This window comes from Amblyraja radiata, chromosome 3, assembly GCF_010909765.2.
Source record: "Amblyraja radiata isolate CabotCenter1 chromosome 3, sAmbRad1.1.pri, whole genome shotgun sequence".
Taxonomy (NCBI): domain Eukaryota; kingdom Metazoa; phylum Chordata; class Chondrichthyes; order Rajiformes; family Rajidae; genus Amblyraja; species Amblyraja radiata.
This window is the reverse complement of record NC_045958.1, coordinates 114,393,933-114,411,739: the sequence shown is the minus strand read 5'-3', so window position 1 is coordinate 114,411,739 and position 17,807 is coordinate 114,393,933. Positions and strand designations below refer to the sequence as shown.

The 17,807-nt window shown below is 45.1% G+C and overlaps 1 protein-coding gene across 1 annotated transcript in view; it reads left to right on the top strand.

Annotated features, from left to right (window-relative positions):
* Nucleotides 1-17,807, top strand: part of iqgap2 (IQ motif containing GTPase activating protein 2) — a 306,105-nt gene that overhangs the window by 23,836 nt on the left and 264,462 nt on the right. The window contains exon 2 of the mRNA XM_033018621.1: nucleotides 11,699-11,798. Within this exon, the coding sequence (XP_032874512.1) occupies nucleotides 11,699-11,798 (100 nt within the window). The remainder of the gene's footprint in view (nucleotides 1-11,698; nucleotides 11,799-17,807) is intronic.

Here is a 17,807-nt window from a genome sequence, read left to right as displayed (position 1 = left end):
ATAGAAAAAGGCTATTGAGGATCACAGCGAGACTTTGATCAGCTGGGTGTATGGGCCACAAGAATGGCAAATGGTGTTTAATTCGAATAATTGTGTGTTGTTGCATTTTAGTAAGTTAAACCAAGTTAGAACTTTCACAATGAACAGAAGGCATTTAGAGGAGTGTTGCGGAGAACACTGGGTCTAGGAGTACAAATACACAGTTCCCAGAGAGTGGTGCCGCACATAGTAGACAGGGTGGATAAAGCTGCGTTTATCTTAGTTTAGAGATACAGCGCGGAAACAGGCCCTTTGGCCCACCGGGTCTGCGCTGACCAGTGTTCCCCGCACATTAACACTATCCTACACCCAATAGGGACAATTTTTACATTTACCAAGCCAATTATCCTACAAACCCGTACGTCTTTGGAGTGTGGGAGGAAACCGAAGATCTCTGAGAAAACCCACGCAGGTCACGGGGAGAATGTACACGTAGTCGGGATCGAACCCGGGTCTCTAGCGCAGCATTCGCTGTAAGGCAGCAACTCTACCACTGCCCCTCCGCGACCGTTCCTTTTGGCTTGTTGGCCTTCATCAGTCAGGGTATTGAGAATGGAACTCAATTCTCACTTGTCCACCTTGCTATACATTTGTTTGGTTCACCTTTCGTAAGTATTGGGGTTACATTTGTCACCTTTCATTCTGCAATCATTCCAGATTCTTTCCCACGCACCAGGGGCAATTTACAGAAGCCAATTCACTTCCTGACTTGCACGCCTTTGGAATGGGGGAGGAAATCGGAGCACCCGGAGAAAACCCGAGTGGTCACAGGGAGAACGTAAAGACTCCGTACAGATAGCACCCGTAGTCATGATTGCACCCTGGTCTCTGGTGCTGTAAGGTAGCAGCTCTACCGCTGTGTCACTGTGCTGCCTAAAGGGGGATGCAATCGAGATGCTGTATTCTGATTTTTTAGAATACCTTTTGGTAAGGTTTTGCAACAGGTTGATGTGTACATTTATAGCACATTGGATTGGAGGTAATATACTGAATGAAGTGAAAATGGATTCACAGTCAGCAAACGTGTTGGAATAAATGGGATTTACTTTGGATGGTGATGTGAGGATTTGTGTTCGAGTCCCTGCTGTTTGCAATCTGCATCGATGACTTGGAACACGAAACAGAATGTAATAATTCTAAACTTGCTAATGACATGAAGCTGAATGAGGTTGTGTGTTACGAGGAGATGCAAACAGGCTTCAAGTTGAATTTGTGCTTATAATATTACATGCAATGCAATCTGAAGTCATCCACTTTGGTTGGAATGACAAAGTCGGTGTAAATGGAGATGTCTAAAGGGACCTAGGCATCCATATACACCTGTCACAGAAGGCAAACCTGCAGGTCCAGCAAACAGCTATGAAGTCAAATGGTATGGTGGCTTTCATTGTAAGAACTTTGCAGTATAGATACAGGAATGATTTGCTATACAATAGTGTGTAGTAATGTTGGCATTGGTGAGACTGTAAGCAGAGCATTTTGTGCACTTTGATCTCCTTACAACACAAAATGATTCGGTTGAAATGGGAGTGTAATTAAAGTTCGCAAGACAGTCTGAAGAAGGGTCTTGACCTGAAACGTCACCCATCCCTTCTCTCCAGAGATGCTGCCTGTCCCGCTGAGCTACTCCAGCATTTTGTGTCTCCCTTCGATTTAATCCAGCATCTGTTGTTGTCCTTTCCCACGCAGACTAATTTCTGGTTGGGCTGAAATAAGTGAGTTTTGGATGACTATTTATTCCTGTTAATTAAATTTGCTGGAGTCCAGAAGAGTAAGGCGTGGTCTCGTTGAAACAAGGAATTCTAACCGGGCGACACAGACGAGATGTGGGAAGGATGTTTTCTCTTGGTTGGTGTAAGGTTATGGGGCAAGATATTTAGGACTGAGATGAGGAAACATTTCCTCACTCAGAGGCTGGTGAACCAATGGAATTCTCTGTTATAGATGCAGAGTTGCTGAATTTTTCTTTTTAAGGAGGAGAGCTCTTTCCAGAAAAGAGACATGAATGGGTTGGTAGTGGGAATGTGGGAAATATAGGATCACCAGTGATCAAATCATGTATCATCTCTACTCCCATTGCTGCTAATGGACATTTTCGAAGGAACTGATGCAGGGTGGCACAGTGGTGCAGCGGTAGAGTTGCTGCCTTGCAGCGTCAGACACCCTGGTCCGATCCTGACAACGGGTGCTGTCTGTACGGAGTTTGCATGTTCTCCCGGTGACCCCCTGGGTTTTCTCCGGGTGCTCCAGTTTCCTCCCACACTCCAAAGACGTACAGGTTTGTGGGGCCTTGGAAAAAAGTGTAAGTTGTCCCTCGTGTTCGATGGCTTGTGTATGGGGATAATCACTGGTCGGAGCGGACTCGATGGGCCAAAGGGCCAGTTTCCACGCTGTATCTCAAGTCTAAAAGTCACTACGATGCTGAGAATATATTCTGCACTCTGTCTTCCTCTTTGCTCTATCTATTTTACGAGTTTGCCGTGATTGTATTTATCGTATCTGATCTGATTGGATAGCATTCAGAATAAAAATTTTAGTTGAACCTCTTTCCACATGAAGGCTATAAACCTAAACCTGGCGGAGCAAGGTCAAATAGCCTACTTTCCTATTTTATTGATCTTATCGAAAGCCTACTGAACACCCAATTGCACTCGTATGCTCGATATATCTTCAAAGATCTTCGGTAGATTAGACGAACATAATTTTGCTTTCATAAATGCAGGGAAGATCTTCGGCGGTTTGCAGTAACTTGAAGCGGTTGACACTTTCACTGCTGTCCCGTTGATGAAGACAGGTCGTGGATCCTCGGCTTTTCCTTCCTGGAGTCAGCGATTAGCTCCTTGGTCTTGCTAAAGTTGAGAGCAAGATCAGAATCAGAATCACACTTTATTCGCCAAGTATGTTTTGCAACATACGAGGAATTTCATTGGCCAGGTCAGTCAGACAATTAAAAGCAATAGATCAGTCAAAAACACATTTTAACATGAACATCCACCACAGTGACTCCTACACCTTCCTCACTGTGATGGAAGGTGAAATAAAGTTCAAGTCCTTCCCTTAGTTCTTCCTCGGTCGTGGGCCTCGAGCCTCCGTTGATGGGACGATCTTGACTCCTGTAGCCGGCAGCATTCGGGCCCTCCGTGTCGAGGCGATCAAGCTCCCGCATCAGGGGGGATGTCGGCTTTCCTGCGCTGGGCGATCGAACCTCGCGTCGGGGCTGGTGAAACTGTAGTTCTGGCACCGGTCAATGAGATTATCAATCCCTTCTGTAGTTTAGTTTAGAGATACAGCGTGGAAACAGGCCCTTCGGCCCACCGCGACCGCACCGACAAGCGATCCCCGCAGACAGACAGACAGACAGACAGACAGACACAGACGATTTATACCATGCCAACTAGCCTAGAACCCTGTACGTCTTTAGAGTATGGAGGAAACCGAAGATCTCAGAGGAAACCCACGCAGGTCACTGGGTGAACGTACAAACTCCCTGCAGATAAGCACCTGTAGTCAGGATCAAACCCAGGTCTCTGGCGCTGCAAGGCTGCAACTCTACCGCTGCGCCACCATGCTGTACTCTGACCCATTGTTACCCATTACACATCCAACACTAGGTGGTATTCCTTACTCCCACTCTGAATCTCCTGGATCTGACTGTCAAGGTCTTGCCCACATCCGTCTTCCCTTTTTACCTAATGTCCAAAATCTTACAATTTGTTTTTGTTTCTTGCTACTAATTTTAGTTTTCTTCTATCAATTTCTTGGCTATTCATTGCTGAATTCTGTAATGCTCCCAATTCTCAGACTAGCTGCTTTTTCTGGCAATGTTTTCCTTAGATTTAATACTATCTTTACTTATTCCCTTTAATCCACTATTTGTTCTAATATCTAAAATGATTTCTCAAGGCATATTGAAAACTCTTTTCCTATTGTCAATTTGCCTTGAGAAATTGTATAAGACTTAAAAAATATATAGGTTATTAAAAAGAACTAATAAGGCGGCTTAGAGATAGAGCTTACAGCGCCAGAGTTCCTGGTTCGATCCTGACTCGGGGTGCTGTCTTTACGGAGTTTGTACCTTCTCCCCTTGACCTGCGAGGGTTTTCTCCGAGATCTTTGGTTTCCTCCCACATTCCAAAGACGTATAGGTTTGTCCATTAATTGGCTTGGTATAAATGTAAATTAGTCCCTAGTGTGTGTGCGATAGTGTTAACATGCGCTGGTCAGTGGGCAGAAGGGCCTGATTCCGCGCTGTATCTAATAAACTAAACTAAAAAGGTAGCTCCTGGCTTTCCATTGTCTTAACCTTTAAATGTAGTTTCCCAATCCATCCAAATGTCTCTCATACCTTCATGGCTTCCTTTGTTATAATAGAAAATACCAGATGAACTGCAATATTTTTAAATTTAATATGAAATGTGTTTTTTTTTTTCTGATGGCCCGTTTCAGTGAGGTTATAAATTAGTCCTTTCACATTGGCTACTTACAGTTGTAAGGTGGCTAGATCCCTAGTTGGTTCCTCAACCTTCTATTCCAGAAATCAATCTCTTACATGTGTAGGAAGTTACGGCAGATGCTGGTTTACGCCGAAGATAGACACAAAATGCTGGAGTTACTCAGCGGGACAGGCAGCATCTCTGGAGACTGACGAAGGGTCACAACCTGAAACATCACCCATTCCTCCCGTCCAGAGATGCTGCCTGTCCCGCTGAGTTACTCCAGCATGTTGTGACTATCAATCACTTACATGTTCCGGTAAGGCATTCTCTACATTGTTAGCACTAGATTAGAACATGGAGTGGTACAGCCCATGAACAGGCTCATTGGCCCACAGTGTCTGAGCCGAACATAATGCCAATACCAACTCTTACCTGTGATCGCATAATCCCTATCCATTCATTCCCTGAATATCCATATGCCAGTCCAAAAGTCACTGAGTAGCCACTATCACATGTGTCTCTATAACCACTGCTGGCAGCTCGTTCCAGCCACATCCCACCCTCTGTGTAATTATTATATATTTTTTTAAGTTACTCTGCACAGCCCCTTTAAATGTTGCCCCTCTCACCTTAAACCTATGGCCTCTAGTATTTGATTTTACCCATCTTGGGAAAAGTCAGTCAACTATTTGTGTGTCTCATGATTAAATATACTTGTCTCCCATTAACCTCCGGTGTTCCAGAGAAAACAATCCAAGTCTGTCCGACCCAACCCTGCATCTAACACCCTTCTTCTTTCGTGTGGCGTGCACAGCCTAAAGTTGTTGGACAACTTGTTCTATTTGCTCTTCCGTTTGTGCACGTCGAGTTGATTGCATTAGTCGAAACAGGGCGGACCACGTGAAGGTCGCAATCTTCCACCCCATCTAACACCCTCTAACCCAGGTGTTATTCTGGTAAACCTTCTCTGCAATTTGTTCAGCCTCCACCTGGATTAATCGTAGATTAGTTTATTACTTCCGTTACAAGTACCTCTAATTCCTTATCTGTACTTTGCTCTGCTTTTCGGAGGCCAATAGATAGCTCCCACTGTGTGAGAAAGAACTGCAGATGCTGGTTTAAATTGAAGGTAGACACAAAATGCTGGAGTAACTCAGCGGGTGAGGAAGCATCGACACAAATTGCTGGAACTCCCACTCCTGTTTTCTGTTGCCTACTGCTGCTGTTTGTCTCCTCAAGCTGATTTTAGTTTGATACCGCAGTCTTTCTGCCCTCATCAGCGGCAGTGATGTAATCTCTTCGTTCAGTAATCCACCTCCGTTTCATTTCAGCCTCTCCTTCCTCAAGAGTCAAAACTTGAAATATTCAGTTCCCCGTTGACAATGAGATCATGGACATTTTTTCATGATGCGATGTTAAATCATCCACCCTGTTACAGATGCAGTGTGCATTTGCGGGGATGATGTTTTATGTTGGGCCGTTCATTCAATGAATCTTCATTGAGTGTTACGTCCACACTTTGTCATCTCAAATCTCGGTGCAGAGTAGAATTTCTTGCAGATGTCAGACGCTATAATTTATTTACTGTCTTTTTTGTAGATGCTTCAGACGCCTTTAGCTCGTGGGACGGAATATTTTATTACAAACAATCCAAAGCTTGTGTTAATTTTATGCTAGTTATGATCTCAAAACCGACCAAGGCTTGCCAAAAATGTTTCAGTCACAAAACCTTGGATTTATGTAGCATGTTTCTTAAAGTGATTCACAGTCAATAAAATCCTTTTCTATTCGAGTCACCTCTATGTGCAGATAGCCCACATGTAATGGCCTTTTAGGTTATGGAAATATATATGCCTTGTGTAAGAATTTGCAAATCGCTATCCAAGAATCTTGGATATTTTTAAATCCAAGATGCGGAATAAAATTCACTCTTGAGGCATTTATGTAGGATGACACAATAGCACAAAAATGAAGAACTAATATTTTTTTAAAAATTAAAAAAAAAAATTAAACTTTCATCTCTGGATGCATGTGTGGATAAAATGACGATAAAAAGATAATTTTGCCATCTGGCAGGTTTTTTTTTCTCCAAGATGTTATTTACCCTCTATTTCGGAAGCAGGAGCAGCAGGTTGAAGTTGTGAGCCTAAACAGCTACTGTTACTTTTAGTGACATATATCATTAAACTAACGTGCCTGTTGGTATCTCTTTGATAGGTGTTTAAAAGGTACACGTCACCATTCAGACTGAAGGCAGGAAGATTTAGTTTAGTTTAGAGAAGCAACGTGGAAACTGGCCTTTCGGCCCACCGAGTCCATGCTGACCAATGATCACTGCACACGAGCATTATCCCACACACACACTCAGGACAATACACAATTTTACCAATGCCAATTAACCTACAAACCTGTGCATCTTGGAGTGTGGGAGGTAACCGGAGATCCCAGAGAAAACCCATTCGGGTCACGGGGAGAATGTACAAGAGATTTGCTTTGGAAACTGACAGGGCAATGTTTTAAGTGGCCCTCTGTTGTGAACCTGCAGCTATGGTACTCATCTTTGATGTTCCAAGAAGAGCATCCTGCAGAAAGGCATTTCCACTTAGGTTGTGGGATTCAATTGGCAATAGGGTTTCAGGTTATGGAAAACCACAATATACTCGGTCTTCTAGAAATGCATTCACCATAACAAGGGGGTGACATATACTTAAATGAAATGGGCTGAAGAAGGATCTCGATCCAAAATGTCGCCTATCCATATTCTCCAGAGATGCTATGCTGCCTGACCTGCTGAGTTACCCCAGCACTTTGTGTTCTTGTAGGATTTCTAGGCATCATTGTGGTTGATTACTGAATCACATTGCTGGTAATGTGGGAACTATGGCATTTGGAAAGTTAGGTAATTAATACATTGCTCCAGTGTGGGATGGGGGGTCTGGAGAGGAAGTAGTGTGGGAACCTGGGAAATCACAGCAACGGTCAGGTGCATGTGAAACTGTCCTTTAGAGGAGTAGATGGAAAACGGCCTGGAGTTTGAAGACTCTATTCCCCTCTGCACCAACTATAATGTGGTTCAGACTGGACGAGCCAATTAGTGTCAAATCTCCTTTCTCTAACCATCCTTCTGAATTATGTAATTACATTTTCAACCCTACATTATACTTGGGACTAAGTCGTTATTGTCTTGTTGTTCTGCAGTCTTATTTTCTTATACCATGATAATTTTATGGGTGGTTTAAGCATAATCTATGTTTTTGTGTGTTTTTTTCTGAGTCTGTGATGCTGCTGTAAGCAAGGTTTTCTTTGTACCTGAAACTTGCCATACTGTACATTTGACAATAAACTCAACTCGACTTGATCTCTAGTTTCCCCCCCACCTCTGACTCTCGGTCTGAAGCAGGGTCTCTACCCGAATACTGGAGTAACTTTGGATAGAAGGAATGGGTGACGTTTTGGGTTGAGACCTTTCCTTAGACTGAGAGTCGGGGGAGAGGGAGACACAGAGATATGGAAGGGCAAGGTGTGAAAACGAGAGTTGAAAGGGGACGAAGATCAAGGGAAATGTCGAATAGACCAATGTTAGCTAGCGGAAGGTGACTACGAGGCATACATAATTATGCTTATTCCTTTGCTCCAGAGATGCTGCTGGACCCACTGAGTTACTCCAGCTTTTTTGTGTCTAAAAACTTGGAATTTTTTAATTTATGGTTAAATCCTCTGAAGAGTTTAGTCTACCAATACCAATCAATGCAAGTTGGTCTTTGATTTAAAAAAAAATATTAATGTAAGAATGAGCAGTAGTAGATTGCTCTTGTGTAGGAAGGAACTGTAGATGCTGGTTTACACCAAAGATAGAAACAAGATACTGGAGTAACTTTGGATGGAAGGAAAGGGTGACGTTTTGGGTTGAGACCTTTAGACTGAGAGTCAGGGGAGAGGGAGACACAGAGATATGGAAGGGCAAGGTGTGAAAACTGTGAAAGGGGATGGGGATCAAGGAAAATGTAGAATAGACCAATGTTAGCTAGCGGAAGGTCACTACGGGGCATACAAAGTAAAATTTAATCAGGAGGACAATCAAACTAGTCAGAGAACTACGATGGGGGTGGGATGGCTAAAGAGGGTAAGCAAAGTTACTTGTTAGAGAAGTCAATATTCATACTGCTGGGTTGTAAGCTGTCCAAGTGAAATATGAGGTGCTGTTCCTCCTATTTGCGCTGGGCCTATCACTGATAGTGGAGGAGGCCCGTGTGGGAAAGGGAGGGGGAGTTAAAGTGTTTAGCAACTTAATCTCTCCAGACAGTGCAATATGTTCAGTTGTCAACCCCCCCATGTCCAACCACATCAGTTTGTGCATCCATCATGGCCCCAGGCGATCTCCTTAGCCAGATGCTGATTGTTTACAGAAATAATTGCACTTTTAAAAATATAGCCTTATTAAAATCGGGGCTTTTTCTTAATGTTGCTTTGAATAAAAATGTAAGTTTTTGTAAACTAGAGTCCTGAGACAATCCAAATCATGATGTCTATGGTGTGTGAAACATGACGTAATGTGGTGGAACTGAATTGCATCACATTTAATGATGTCACGGTGGCGCAGCGGTAGAGTTGCTGCCTTACAGCGAATGCAGCGCCGGAGACCCGGGTTCGATCACGACTACGGGCGCTGTCTGTACGGAGTTTGTACGTTCTCCCCGTGACCTGCGTGGGTTTTCTCCGAGATCTGCGGTTTCCTCCCACACTCCAAAGAAGTACAGGTTTGTAGGTTAATTGGCCTGGTAAATGTAAAAATTGTCGCTAGTGGGTGTAGGATGGTGTTAATGTGCGGGGATCGCTGGTCAGCGCGGACCCGGTGGGCTGAAGGGCATGTTTCAGCGCTGTATCTCTAAACTAAACATTTCAAGGAGCATCGAACTGAAATGTTAAATGTGCCATTGATTGCACTTGTTTGTATCGCCCTCACCTGAAGTGTTGACTTCTGAGAAGTTCATGAAATGTTCTTCCTCTGTGACACTTTTTGGAAACTCCACCTAATTGAGCTGCTTCAGCCTGAGTCACCTTTTAGTTTAGATTCGAGATACAGCGCATAATCAGGCCCTTCGGCCCACCGAGTCTGCACTGACACCCGATCCCCGCACACTAACACCATCCTACAATAGGGACAATTGTTACATTTATACCAAGCCAATTAACCCTCAAACTTGTACATCTTTGGAGTGTGGGTGGAAACCCGCGCAGGTCAGGGGGAGAACGTACAAACACCTGCCACAGACAATCCTGCACTCCGAACACCCTCTCCTTTGTGTAGGAAGGAACTGCGGACACTGGTTTATACTGAAGATAGACACAAATTGCTGGAGTGACTCAGCGGGTCAGGCAGCATCTCCGGTGAAAAGGAATAGGCGACGTTTTGGGTCCGAACCTGCTTCAGCCCTCTCCTTTGTGCTCATGTTCCTAGCAAATTAACTTGGATTACTGGGTAACAATCGATCTCTCCCTACCTTTGTCCCAGATTTTTGGTTGACCTTTTCACAGTTCTATGTCCCAGTTGGCATTGTCATAAAATCAACTCCAAATGTTTATTTGCATTATTCTGTATTCACTCCAGCTTTTGAGGCATATTTAGTTTAGCGATACAGTGCGGAAACAGGCCCTTCGAGTCCGCGGCGACCAGCGATTAACACTATCCCATCCGTACGATCCGCAAGCATTACCACTGCACATCTCCTATGTGACGAATAAACTTGACTTGACTAGGGACAAGTTACGATTTTACCAAGCCAATTAGCCTATAAACCTATACGTTTTAGGAGTGTGGGAGGAAGCTGCAGCTTCTGGAGAAAACCCACGCAGTTACAGGGAGAATGTACCAACACCGAGGTCAGGATCGAACCCGGGTCTCTGGCGCTGTAAGGCAGCAACTCCTCCACTGTGCCACCATGCCGCCTAAATTGTGTGGCTGCCAATATCCCTTTTGTTTTTAGGTTCTTTGTTGAAATTGTCTTGATTTGCCAGTCATCTCTCTGCATTATATGTGACAACCATTCACATTGCATGTGTGCATGAAAACTGATTTAGGCTATCGAGCCTGTCCAGTCATTCAGCAACCCTATCTGTGACAAAACTGCAAATGCCTACCTTGCCTTCTGCTGTAGACTTAAAGTTAACAATTAGCCTGGATTCATTTACTGGTTGTGAAAGAGATCCAAAGTTCTGTTCCCTGTGCGTGTAGGAGTAATTGAACTCTGGAAAGGCCTATCTAATACTCCAAGGTTATCCCCAAAATCCTAGATTCCAAAATTGGTTTCTCATGATATATTTAACAATTTAATTAAATCGCCCATTTTCGCCCATGTAACAAAAAAAACAGAGTGCTGGAGGATCTTGGCAAATCAGGCAGCATCTGTGGAGGGAAATGGACAGATGACATATTGAGTTGGGACCCTTCTTCAGATTGAATGAAGGGGGGGGGGGGGGAAAGCAAGCTGGAAAAGAGAGGCGAGGGCAGGACTAAACCTGGCAAGCTTGCACAGCACTGGACAAATTTTCTTCATAAGTTCAAACGGTACAGGAGCAGAATTAAGGGTCTGTCCCCCTTGGGCGACCCAATCCACGAGTTCTGCCGGGTTTGCCCTCGACTCATACTCACAGCATGGTCTACACGAGGCCATAGGTATTTGTAACTCTCCTTCATGCTTGAGAGTAGTCCCCGTGTACTCGAGGCCTCAGCTAGGTCACGGCGTATTTTTCAACATGTTGAAAAATGCCCGCGAGTACAAAAAAGCGGCCATGGAAAAAATCAAAACTTTTTTTTTCTCGTAGTAGGTCGGCATGTTAGCCGTAGGTAATCGAGGGTAGTCGAAGGTAGTCGTAGATAGTCTTCATCATAGTCGAAGGGAGATCGAAGGAGATCGTCTTCACTCTCCACTAGTCGGTGACCAATTTTCCCGAAGTTGGTTGAAGCTAATCTTCAACATGGTCGAAGGAGGTCTTCTACATGACATTTTTTTTCAAACTCTTCTACACTCGTCAATTAGGTCACCCAAGTGTGACAGCACCTTTATGACATTCGGCTCATCAAGTCTACTCCACCATTCAATCGTGGCTGATCTATCTTTCCCTCTCTACCCCATTCTCCTGCCCTAACCCCTGACTCTTGTCACATTTCTTTCTTCCCCTTGCGAGATAATAATCCTGCTTGTTTTTTTCTTTTGTTCTTGCAGCTATTGTGGACGATGAAAGACTCTCGGCAGAGGAGATGGATGAGAGGAGGCATCAGAATATTGCTTATGAATATCTATGTCATCTAGAGGAGGCCAAACAGTAAGTACCATATGAGTTACTCGGTTGTGAATAGAACTTCTGATCAAAATGAAAGAAATTATTTTCTTTAAAAAAAAAAAAAAAGGATCTATTAAAGTTGATGCCAGTAGATGCCTAGAGATGTCGACCGGGCCTTATTTAGACAGGAATACCCGAGTTCTTTGTAGCACTACTGTGGTTTGGTTGGAAGTATTCTTGCACTGAAGTCACCTAACCTAAGATGATGTTGGAACTCTGCACGCCAACATTTTGCTCTTTTGCAGGCAATGCATTGAATTGAGAATGTCTGGCGACAATATGTGGATGTACGAAAGTTGCATAGAATTCGTCAATAGAGTAAAAACTTATTTTGCTGGTGTGCATGTTATTATCTTTCCCCCTATCGGCTCTTCTCCTGGAATCCTGTCCTTTGCAAAAATTGCTGCCCCTGTTTGTCTGCCTCTTTGCAATTTGATAGCTCTGACAATCCGTGAAAGAAAGTGCAGAGTTTTTCATTTTTGCTAAGATTAAACAGGTCCCATGGTGACTACCTGGGCTGCTCAATGGGGAAGAATTAGGCTGCATGCAATTGGCATCATGCCTTGGAATTGGAAAGGAAATTGCCCATCGTAGAATGAGCTGCTCTTCCCGAGGGAAGCATTTCGGGATTTGGACTAAGCATCAGGAAAAGAGTGATGAGAATTTATATGGTACTTTTCAAAATGTTTCCCCTAGTGGGAGACTCTAGGACCAGAGGCCATAGCCTCAGAATAAATTGGCCTCTATAAAAATGAGGAGGAACTTCTTTAGTTGGGGTGGAGGGGGAAGGGGAGGGGAGGGAATCTGTAGCATTAGTTGCCACAGACGGCTGTGGAGGCCAAGTCAATGGGTATTAAGGCAGAGATTGCTAGATTCTTGATAAGTAAGGGTGTCGGGGGTGAAAGCAGACGAATGGGGTTGAAGGAAAGATGCATAGATCAGCCATGATTGAATGGCGGTGTAGATTTTAATGGCCAAATGCCCTGCTTCTGCTTCTATAAGTTGTGAATTTATGAAAACTCGGGGTATTCAAAAACTTACAGCGAATGAAATATTTTTCAAGTGTTCATAAAATGCTGCACTTAATGACCAGGCAATAGCTTGCATTTTCCTGACAATGGTGCTTTTAGTTCATTATATTTGCAACTCCAGTATAGTTTTTTTTTTGGGGGTGGGGGGGGGCTTCAGAGCTGTAACGTGCTGTAAATGAGCATCTGCTAGTCATTGCCTTTAATGTGCCAGCACAATGTTGGGCCATTTGAAGAAAGTGGTACTTAAAGATCAAGATTTCTGGCACAGAACCCATGGCCTACTGGGCAGCAGTCATTCCATCCCTCCTATATGGCAAGAATGTCTTTGCGTACAGTTTTGGTCTCCAAATCTGAGGAAACACATTCTTGCCATAGAGGGAGTACAGAGAAGGTTCACCAGACTGTTTCCTGGGATGTCAGGACTTTCATATGAAGAAAGACTGGATAGACTCGGCTTGTACTCGCTAGAATTTAGAAGATTGAGGGGGTATCTTATAGAAACTTACAACATTCTTAAGGGGTTGGACAGGCTAGATGCAGGAAGATTGTTCCCGATGTTGGGGAAGTCCAGAACAAGGGGTCACAGTTTAAGGATAGAGGGGAAATCTTTTCGGACCGAGATGAGAAAAACATTTTTCACACAGAGAGTGGTGAATCTCTGGAATTCTCTGCCACAGAAGTAGTTGAGGCCAGTTCATTGGCTATATTTAAGAGGGAGTTAGATGTGGCCCTTGTGGCTAAAGGGATCAGTGGGTATGGAGAGAAGGCAGGTACAGGATACTGAGTTGGATGATCAGCCATGATCATATTGAATGGCGGTGCAGGCTCGAAGGGCCGAATGGCCTACTCCTGCACCTATTTTCTATGTTTCTATGTATAAGCCTCTGAGACCTGGTCTCTTCACATCATGCACCACAAAGCACTGTAAATATATCCCTGCACCAACAGCTGACTGGTTAGCACACAACAAAAGTTTTTTGCTGTACCTCGATACAAGTGACAATAAACTAAACTGTCCTCCAAATTGAATGGAAACATAGAAAATAGACGCAGGAGTAGGTCAATCGGCCCTTTGAGCCAGTACCGCCATTTAATATGATCATGGCCGATCCTGCTTTCTCCCCCATATCCTTGATTCCATTAGCCCTAAGAGCTGTATCTAATGCCCCTGTCCCACTTAGGAAACCTGAACAGAAACCTCTGGAGACTTTGCGCCCCACCCAAGGTTTCCGTGCGGTTCCCGGAGGTTTTTTGTCAGTTTCCCTAATGGTCGAAAGTGGTTTCCGCTACTTCTATGTTCCCGGCGATTATTATTATTTTTTTAAACTCAAAATCGTCCGCGACTTAGTAGTGGAAGTCTAAGCTTCAACCTCCGGCAACCACCTTCAACTAGCATCGCAGCCGGCTTCGAGTAAAAAATGACCGATTTTTAAAACGGCAACCTGTTTTTAGTCGCGGCCGGTTTAGAATTTTTTGAAATAATCGCCGAAAACATAGAAGTAGCGGAAACCACTTTCGACCATTAGGGAGACTGACAAAAACCTCCGGGAACCCCACGGAAACCTTGGGTGGGGCGCAAAGTCTCCAGAGGTTTCAGTTCAGGTTTCCTAAGTGGGACAGGGGCATTACTCTCTCTTGAATACGTCATCCAATGGATGGATAAGCAAATATATAATGGCATCCTCTTCCAGCTACCGTCTCCAGTCTGAGACCCCAGTGCCAGGCGTTCGGCTGCATTGCGCGTGCCAAGCACGGATTTCCTGGAATTCTTTATTCTGAGGATTGCCGTGGGAAGCAACAACTGGGCGCAAAGAAGATTACAAGATGTTGGCACGGTGAAGCAGCAGTAGAGTTGTCTCGCGGTGCCAAAGACCTGGGTTTGATCCTGACTATGGGTGCTGTCTGTACGGCGTTTGTACGTTCTCCCTGTGACCACGCGAGCTTTCTCCGGTTTACTTTAGTTTAGAGATGCAGCTCGGAAACCACCGGATCCGCGCCGACCAGTGATCCCCGCACATTAACACTATCCTACACCCGCCAGGGACAATTTTTACATTTACCAAGCCAATTAACCTACAAACCTGTACGTCTTTGGAGTGTGGGAGGAAACCGAAGATCTCGGAGAAAACCCACGCAGGTCACGGGGAGAACGTACAAAGTCCGTACAGACAGCCCCCGTAGTCGGGATTGAACCCGGATCTCTGGCGCTGTAAATGCCATAAGGCAGTGACTCTACCGCTGCGCCACCGCGCCACCCTTTCTATTCCTATTCTTCAATCCTATTCTTTCCCACCTGCTTATTTTCTTTGTTACCCTGTAACAAACATTCTCCCATACACGTCCATCAACTTCCCTTTCATTCTTTGGCCACTTACCTTAACTAAAAGATAACTTGCAGTAGCCATTTATTGTCGGAAGTCGTATAGGTCAGCTATCAGGCAACTGAATGGTCTCCGGCGCTGCATTCGCTGTAAGGCAGCAACTCTACCGCTGTGCCACTGTGACCGCCCGTGGTTTCCTCCCACATCCCAAAGACATGTAGGTTAATTGGCCTCTGTAAATTGCTCCTCGTGTGTAGGGAGTGGAAGTGGGATAACGCAGAACATGTGTGAATGGGCGATACAATACAATTCAATTTATTGTCATTTGGACCCCTTGAGGTCCAAACGAAATGTCGTTTCTGCAGCCATACATTACAAAACAAATAGACCCAAGACACAACACAGTTTACACAAACATCCATCACATCGTTGTGATGGAAGGCAAAAAAAACTTATCTCTCCACTGCACTCTCCCCCCCGATGTCAGAGTCAGAGTCAAAGTCAAAGCCCCCAGCTGGCGATGGCGATTGTCCCGCGGCCATTAAAGCCACGCCAGGTGATGCAAGGTTGCACACCGGGTCTTGGTGTTAGAGCCCCCGGCGCGCGCTCGCAAAGTCCCGCGGCCATTCCAAGCCGCGCGGGGCGATGGTGTAAAGCCCCGCTCAGGTGCTCTTCAACCCCGCAACTCGGGCGGGAGAAGTCGCCGTTGCGGAAGCCCCGAAAAGCGGTCTCCCAGCAGGGACCCGAGGGCTCCCGGTGCCGCCGTCCGCCAAACCCGCAGTTGCAGCCTCCGGAACTCCGGAGGTCGGGTGGCAGCAGCGCTCCACCACAGCTCCACCCGCTCCGGACTCGGCCAGCCCCGTGACGGTGAGTAGTCGGCAGCTCCGCAGCTGGAGCCCCAGGTCATTCCTGTTGGAGGCCGCTCCACGTTGCAGCCCCAACGACAACGGAGACCCGACAAAGAAAAGGTCGGGTCTCCCGTGCAGGGGAAAGATTTTAAAGTTACCCCCTCCCCCCACACCACCCCCACCCCCCCCACACACATACCCCAACAAAAAAAATAACAAAAACTACATAAAAACGAGACAAAAAATAATAAAACACAGACGGACTGCAGAGGCCGCTGCTGACGAGAGGTTGGTGTTGACTCGGTGGGCCATCGGGCCTGTTTCAATGCTGTATCTCTAAGTGAAACATCACCATCCAGAAATAAGCGCTGGAATCTCGTCTATTGCCTTATTTTCTGAATTACCCTGTTTCCATGCGGCATTTCTAAAGTAAACTAAATGACTGCTTAAAATGGGTGGTATTGAGAACCTTGTTCACACATCCTGTGTGGAGTAGTGGAAGGAGGGCAGAGGACAGCATGCAAAATATCTACCTGTCCATCACAGGATCTGCTTCATCTGTGAATATTCTGTAGTTCCCACATCAGCTCCATCAACCACCTCCTAACTTCGCAAGGTAGGAGTGGAAGCAAACATTTTACGATCTAAGGTGAAGACGATTAGCACACTGTTGGGAACCTTGGACCCGTGCAAAGCAGCAATTTGTTTCCAACCAATTCCAGTTGTGTAATTGTCACTTCTTCTTCTTGCGTATGGCGTGCACAGCCAAATGTTGTACGACAACTAGTTCTATTTGATTGTGCACGCCGGGTTGATTGCATTCGTTGATACAGGGCGGACCATGTGAAGGTTGCAATCTCCCACCCCTAATTGTTACTGAGGCAAGTTTGCCTAAATAAGGATCTGTTACAATGTAAAGGGCTTGTCCCACTTTCACGACCTAATTAACGATCTTTTTTACTCGTGGACATTTTTCATCATGCTAGAAAAAACGCCCCGACCTACTTGATGCCACGAGTACCTACGACTAGCATTACGGCCTACCTACCTACGACCTCGTGACGACCATGCTGCGAGTATGAGTCACGGGCAAATTCGGCAGAGGTCGTGAATTAGGTCGTGAAAGTGAGACTGGCCCTTTAATTGATACCAAATTGTGTACAAAACACAAAAAAGAGGATAACATGAGGCGAGAGATGAGAGAAGTGCATTAGTTGAAGAATGAGCTCATGGGCTTCACACTTGCAGGTTAAATTTCTGTCATAGGACGGTGGCCTGGCTGCAAGCACGAATTAATCATGTCATTAGAAATTCATTTGCATTTGAAAACTCCATCCAAGACCGCGTGATGTTGCAGCGGACTGTGGAAGCAGCCCAGACCATCACACAAACCAACCTCCCTTCCATTGACTCCATTTATATCTCACGCTGCCTCGGCAAGGCCAGCAGCATAATCAAGGACGAGTCGCACCCTGGTCACTCCCTCTTCTCCCCTCTCCCATCAGGCAAAAGGTATAGAAGTGTGAAAACGCTCACCTCCAGATTCAGGGACAGTTCCTTCCCAGCTGTTATCAGGCAACTGAATCATCTTACCACAACCAGAGAGCAGTCCTGAACTACTATCTACCTCTTTGATGACCCTCGGACTATCCTTGTCCGGACTTTGCTGGCTTTATCTTGCACTAAACGTTATTCCCTTATGTATCCATACACTGTAAATCGTTCGATTGTAATCATGTATTGTCTTTCTGTTGACTGGATAGCACGCAACAAAAGCTGTTCACTGTACCT